The 7500-nt window shown below is 48.5% G+C and overlaps 1 protein-coding gene across 1 annotated transcript in view; it reads left to right on the top strand.

Moving 5' to 3' along the window:
- Positions 1 to 7500, top strand: part of slit1a (slit homolog 1a) — a gene marked incomplete at its 5' end in the record, with an annotated part of 102687 nt that overhangs the window by 65200 nt on the left and 29987 nt on the right. The window contains 2 exons of the mRNA XM_080017226.1: positions 191 to 354; positions 4489 to 4636. Coding sequence (XP_079873352.1) covers positions 191 to 354; positions 4489 to 4636 — 312 coding nt within the window. The remainder of the gene's footprint in view (positions 1 to 190; positions 355 to 4488; positions 4637 to 7500) is intronic.

Consider the following 7500-nt stretch of genomic DNA (forward strand, 5'->3'; position numbering starts at 1 on the left):
TGGCAGATTTTTATAGTGTCTCGTATTTTATGCACATGACGGTTGTGGACAGCTGGGTTTTATTAAAATGGCACCGACACCCAGGCATGGCTGATATTTTTTTCCTCATTGTTTTCCAATATCTAACCTGTCTTTACCCCCCTCACTCACTCTCTCTACCTCTATCCCCCTCTCTCCACCTCCGAACCAGCCGCCTCCACTCAAACAACCTGAACTGCGACTGCCACCTCTCCTGGTTGGCTCAGTGGCTGAGGCAGCGTCCCACCATCGGCCTGTTCACACAGTGCACCGCCCCCTCGGCGCTCCGAGGACTCAACGTGGCCGAGATCCAGAAGCACGAGTTTGCTTGCTCAGGTGAGGAGAGAGAGACACACACACACACACACACACACACACACACACACACACACACATACACACACACAGTTACATGTGTGGACATATTAGTATATTATATTATTATGTTATATTCTATTAGTATATATATATTCCTTCGTCATTTTTATATGGGGAGGATTGTGAGGATTGGTGCGTTTCTCGACAAACAATTAGTACAAAAAAACAGTCTGGGGAAAAAACTGAATAATCATTAAATAAATTCTAATTAAACCTAATTGCATATCAAAAAACGTAGTAAATACAGTGCATATGGTGCTCACATTTCGACCGTAACAAGTGTTCTTCACCCGGCTGATAAAGAGGAACGCTTGTTTGGTTGAAACATTGCTATAAATATAATAGCTTTAGTTGTCTGTGTGCATATATTCTTCCTTCTTTAACCATCCTACAGAGAAAACACATATTCAAAGCGACCGTCCACATCCACTATAGATCTGAATCTACATACAGAGCTGTCACACTGTCAGGAGAACCATCTTTCTTTCTTCAGTTTATCCACCTGGATGCCACCTGACAGGTCCTCGGCCCCCGGTCGGCCCCCAGGCGGCCCCCAGGCGGCCCCCGCTGGCCCTTTCATGTGCCTCCAGCTCCCAGGGGAGTGGGGGGGCAGGGGGTTTTCCAGCAGTGCCAGAGAAATTCACACAACACACAGCTGGAATTTAGGCACCGAACTGAAAACAGTGTACCTCTCCAGAGCACGCATTATTAATGACTTTTCGCCCTTTTAATGTATGGAAAAATGTGGCTTTGAAATGTGTGCGTGTGTGTGTGTGTGTGTGTGTGTGTGTGTGTTAAACACTTGCACATACAACCACACAGCTTCATCTTGAGTGGATAGGTGACCAGAAGTTGAACTCCCAGTGAAGAAAATCATTAGAGACTGAATCGCTGGCACACACACACACACACACACACACACACACACACACACACACGCACACACGCACACACGCACACACGCACACACGCACACACGCACATACACACATGCACACACAAAAAGACAGTCTCTTTTTTTTTTTTTTTTTCTTTGAAATTTTCAGTACCCACTTCAGTGTGTGTGTGTGTGTGTGTGTGTGTGTGTGTGTGTGTGTGTGTGTGTGTGTGTGTGTGTGTGTGTGTGTGTGTGTGTGTGTGTGTGTGTGTGTGTGTGTCTCTGTATGTGTGTATGCTGTTAGTTGTGTGACCGGGCCACCTGCGTGTGATTTGGGCTGACATGTTGTTTTAACGGAGGCTTGTTGTTGTTGTTGCGCCTGCTGCTCCTGCTGTTCCTGCTGCTCCTGCTGTTCCTGCTGCTCCTGCTGTTCCTGCTGCTCCTGCTGCTCCTGCTGTTCCTGCTGCTCCTGCTGCTGATGTGAAGAAAAGCAGCCAGGCCCAGCACAGCATTTGTAACACTGATATTTTGCCCCAAATTCAAGTCATTTTAATGCAGTCGTCACCGTCGGTGTTCACACAGACTTCGACCTTCGATGAACATGACATTTGAAAGTGTGGCGTCTCAGACTTAGCTTAGCACTCTGCTAGGCTAAGCTGTGTCAAATCCTCATATTCTATACAACTCTGCACCTTCAGAATGTATATCGAATGAAGTGACGCTGTGGTTTGCAGTGAGTGAGGGAGGGCTGTGTGATGTAATGATGCTTCCTTAGTTTTGCGTTTTACTGTTTATAGTTGCCAGGGTAAGTCGCTCGGTAAGAAACTACACAGCTTAAGCACATATATCACAAATATATGTGACATGTGACGGAATCTCACAATTATTTTCTGGTAGGATTTGGGGTTGAGGGTTATGATGCTGTCCGTTATCAACAGGAGGGGTACGGGGGTATTCCGCAGCGTTCCTCTGCATCACCGCTCCACTGCTGCCCAGGTGGGGTCTGAGTCCGACTGCAAGTCCGAGGAAAAAACGAAAGAAAGAAAGAAAGAAAGAAAGAAAGAAAGACAGCGTTCTTCTTGTTAGGAAAGAGGGAAGACATGGTCGTGTAGAGAGAGCGAGAGCGGTAGAGAGACACTCAACTGTTGCAGAGCGGAGGAAACCTAGGTGGAGATCAGGAACGCAGTCGCTGAAAGTAAGAGAGGAAACGAGGGCTGTTGGAGACTGAGCAGAACAGCGGATTTAACAGTAGTGATATGAGGTGCTGGAGGAGGAGGAGGAGAAGGATGGACGAGGACGGAGGAGGGGTTCGACAGACGTGGCCACGAGTGTGAAACTGAGATCGGCGGAGTCAAATAAAGAGAGGGGAAATGGGAAAAGCGTCGGGGTTAAAAGGAACATGCGTAAAGCGGGATGGCGTAGGGATACGGATAAGGAGGAAGGAGGCGATGGTAAGGAGCATCAAACAGCCTCACCTCCAGTTTACCTGTCAGACAGCTGTCAGTGCTAAGGAGGCTCCAGCTGTGCACTGCACTCTCCCTGATCCCAGGCCTGTCAAATATGCCATGTTGGATCAGGCGGAGGGGGCGGGGGGGGGGGGGGGGGGTGCTCTGCCCCGCACCTGATCCCAGATCTGTCAAACCTCTGCCATCCCAGATCACACAGCCTCAGATCAACGGGGCTGAGTGCTGCACGTTGGCTTTTTTACGCCGCGGAAGCTATTTGTTGTGTTTGTGTTTGAGTTGTTTGTTTCCAACTTTATCGCAGCGTGTCGTTCCCGGGGTTGGTCGATTATGATTGCCCTGATACACGAGACACGACCCCCCCTGCTACCCCTGTCGTGTGCCCCCTCCCTCCTCCTCCCCATGGGCTTAAACATATCCCATTAGTCAAATGGCCCAAGAGACGGTGCCAGTAATTTTACGCTGTGATACATCACAGTGTAATGGTCGCCAGTGGTCATCGTGGAGAGCTCATTTCAGAGTCCTCTGCTCTCACCCCTATCACCCCCCCTCCACAGACACACACACACACACACACACACACACACACACACACACACACTTCCACACATACGCACACAGACGCACACAGACCCTCACGCACACACACACACACACACACACACACACACACACACACACACCGTACAGGCTGGGAACATGCTGAGAGATGGATAAATAGATAGAACTGTCGTCAAATATTCATGCTTTGAAAGTCAGATTACTAATGTTGTGTAAATGAGGCCATTTAAAAGTCTGTTTTATTCATTTTATCTGGGTTAGCCCGACACATCTTTCAAGAGCTTGCATGTACGCAGGCACGGATACACACACACACGCACAGACACACACACAACCGTGCATGAACGCAGAGTGCATTAGCAGTACAAGCACTCTCCTCGCCACATTGTTGACAGGCATGGCACTTTTTGAACAGGTATCCAGAGGCAGTGTGATGAGATGTGTATTCTGTATGCAAATTGAAAAAGTTGAAGTCTTTTGCAGCAAATGGATTTGAAAAAGTGCGAAAGTGGGGCTGGGAAGGCCTGCAGATAGCTGAATGTGCAGAAGGCATGAAATCCACCCTGGGTTCGACTGTGTTGAGAATAGAGGAGAAGGAGATCAATAGGTGTTATTGAGGAGCCTTCAATCCTTCCTCTAACTCTATTATTCATGTTTCTATTCTCTTTCAAAATACTACATACCGTGTTCCTTTGATTAGTAACCTAGTTTCTTCCCCAGTGACTGACGAGGATGTACAGCTTGACAAAATAGTTGAGAGCGGGGCGTTGCACTGTTATTCCTCAATGTCAAAACATCCCTGGGAAACACTGTTGACGTTCATTTGCAAGTCAATTCCGATAAAACTTGAAGGGTTGCGGAGATGGAAGCGCCGGAGCCTCACATACGGAGGCAGAGACGCTCCGTGCTGCTGCCCAAATCTCTAATCCTGCTGCGAGATCTCTCTGCTCGCCCTGTTACAAATGGAAATGCAAATGGATGCGCACGATGGGTCACAACTGTGCGATCCCAAACATGGAAACACAGACACACACACACACACACACACACACACACACACACACACACACACACACACACACACACACCTTTACCATCTTTCTTGACCTCTAGACCTTAACCACTGGGCTGCATCTCTTTTGGCATCATTGTGTGAATTTTCCCTCCTCTTCCTGTTTGTCCCTCACCCAGGTCAGCAGGAGAGCTCAGGCCTGCAGCCCTGCAGTGTGGGGGGTGGCTCCTGTCCGGCCATGTGCACATGCAGCAACAACATCGTGGACTGCAGAGGGAAAGGTCTGACCGCCATCCCTGCCAACCTACCGGACAGTATGGCTGAGATGTGAGTGTTCTTATCCGTGCGGTCAATTCCTCAGCCCTCTGATGTGTCAGAGCACTGGGGTTCCAAAGAAATCTATTTAATAGAGGGGCTTTTGATAGATAGAACAAAATAAATAACTTCTCCACTGACAGACTTAAACAGTATGAACTCAGCCAGAACCAGTTAATGGGGATGTGTGTGTGTGTGTGTGTGTGTGTGTGTCTGTGTGTGTGTGTGTGTGTGTGTGTGTGTGTGTGTCTGTGTGTGCATCTGCCTGTGCCTTTTTCTCAGGCATCTTTAGGTGTGTGTGTGAATGCCTTTATGTGTGAGTCCACAGGGCAAGGAAACTTTTTAAACTCAGCCTTAGCTTCAGCCGACAGCTCTTTGGCGGCTGCGATTGCCCCGTTCCACGGCAGTCGGCTAAAGCTCTTTTCTCAATCCTACATCAGTTCAAAAGGTTCCAATGCCAATCTCTCGGGTTGACTCCCAGTGATCACAAAATAAGGCTTAAGTCGGAAGAAATACCTGAGTTTTCCCTTAAGGTGATGAAAATGGACTCACAAAATCATGTGGCTTGTCTCTACCCGGTTCTCCATGTGTAATGCATGTGTATGTGGTTGTTTCTTCACATGTTATTCCATGAGGCAGTCTAAAACGCTGTAAGGGTTTAGGCATGCATGTTTGATGTCCGTTGGCCATGCAAGTTCACGCCTGGAAAGGCAGACACAAATATACGGTGCACAGAGGGGCAGACGGCCGGCCACTCTGGACGCAGACTGTGTGGCTCTTATCAGCTCGGTTGGCTGTGAACCACATGTGAACACTTAGCTGACATCCCTGCCTCAGCTTATCAGCCTTCTGACATCTGTCTGGCCCCGGACCCTCCTCCGCCCATTGCACCCACCTGCCCCGAACGGCTTGCTCCCTTCATTGAGAATTTTAATGCCCCTGGCAAAGGTCTGCGTGAAACAGTAGGGCAGAGCTGAGATTTACTTGCTCTGGGGGAGAGGGGGAATGGGTAGAATGCAGAGAAAAGCGAGAGATAGGGCCCAGAGCTTGTCTTTTTAGCAACACAGCACACCATGTTTTGTGATGAGGAGGACATGGCATGTTTCTCGGTCTCCTCGTTCCTTGTGGGGAGGGGGAGGGTGTTAATTAATACCCTGCTAGCACGTAGGTCAGCACATCCCATCTTCCCCAACAACCCTGACCCATTTCTACTGCAGCGTTGAACGAAATTGCCGAAAATCTTGTCTTTCTTACTCTAAATGGTGAGAAACCCTCCTGTCAGTATAGTCATAACATTTAGGATTTGACACTACTGTTCACATTTTTCCAATGTTTTGTATGGTATAAATGCTCCGTCGTAATGCCCTTCCAGCAGAGTTTCCCAGGGAGCCTACGATGTGATCTGTGGGTCCCATAACCAGCTAGCTGCACTAATGGGTGTGCAGGGAGTTTGGGTTCCACCGTGCACACGTTTTATAGACAGTAGATTCTCTCTGCACTGCAGATGAGGGACCAGAGATGCTTTAAAGAGACTCTGTGCCCTTGGCAGCTAATAGGTACTAAACCATGTCCTCCGGATAAACTGTTTCATGTTCTGATTCATCTTTTACAACACCAGGGTGAACCGCTGGCATATATCACGCACCTCCCTCCCGCCCTGCCCCATTGAGCCTCACCATAACTTAGTTCTTTTCCCATGTCACTTCACTGCTTCCCCTCCTCTTCTCTACAAGCTTCCCATGGGATATGGACATCTCTGGAAAGTCAGGGAATTTTAAAAATGTAATTCCAGAAAAGGAAATGGTGTTCAATTACAGCCATGAAACCTTTTCATGGTTGGAATGCACAGCTTTTCACTCGTTTTGATTGTTTAGTCTGGCTATGGTTGTGGTAGATTGATGAACAAAGGGTCGAAAACCAAGTAACAAATAATTATTTATTTTATTAAAAAATCATTTTTCAAGTGGAATTTTGCCACTGGAAGACTCAAAGACCCTAAGTTGTCCTCTCTCTGCAGACAGGTTGGGAGGGCGGTGGGGGGGTGGGCTGTGTATGCAGGTTACTGCTTCTGCTCAGTAACTTGGCACACCGGGTTTGATCTGCTCCTGAAGTTCATTATGAAATCAGTTTCAATTACGGCGAAGCGGACTGCTGGGCATCAAGGCCGGCCTAATGCCCTGTTAATGAGCCGCTTGGTAAAACACACACAGACTCACACACACACACACACACACACACACACACACACACACACACACACACACACACACACACACACACACACACACACACACACACACACACATACCAGTCACATACACATTGGTTCTTGCACACACTGCTCTCATTACGTACAAATGGGGGAACTGCAACCAGCTTGCCCTGTTCCTTCCTAATGAATGCCAGTGTTGTGTTTATGGCCGCGGGGGATGTGAGCTGCTTTCTGTACAGCTCTCTTGTGAGACCCGGGCCCAGTAAGCCTAAACACTACCACAACAGTTTACTATGCACCGTAGTGTCTGTCTGCGATGACTGAACTGCGCCGTAAAGGTCCAACCCCCTGCACCCCCCCCCCCCCCCCACACACCCACCCACCCCACTCCTCCTCCCCCCTCTCCCCCCTCCACTTAAATCCAACACTGCGTTCCTGCCATCCGTTTATGACTCACACATGCACTGGGTGAATACCCAAAGGCATAATGTGTTTTCCCTTTAATGAAAACCATGCCCAGAGCTTAATGAAAAGGATGAAAACCATTGATTGGACTGACACACACACACACTCACACACACACGCACGCACGCACGTACACACACACACACACACACACACACACACACACACACACACACACACACACACACACACACACACA

Source organism: Zeus faber (assembly GCF_960531495.2).
Source record: "Zeus faber genome assembly, chromosome: 16".
In the NCBI taxonomy this organism is placed as follows: Eukaryota; Metazoa; Chordata; class Actinopteri; order Zeiformes; family Zeidae; genus Zeus; species Zeus faber.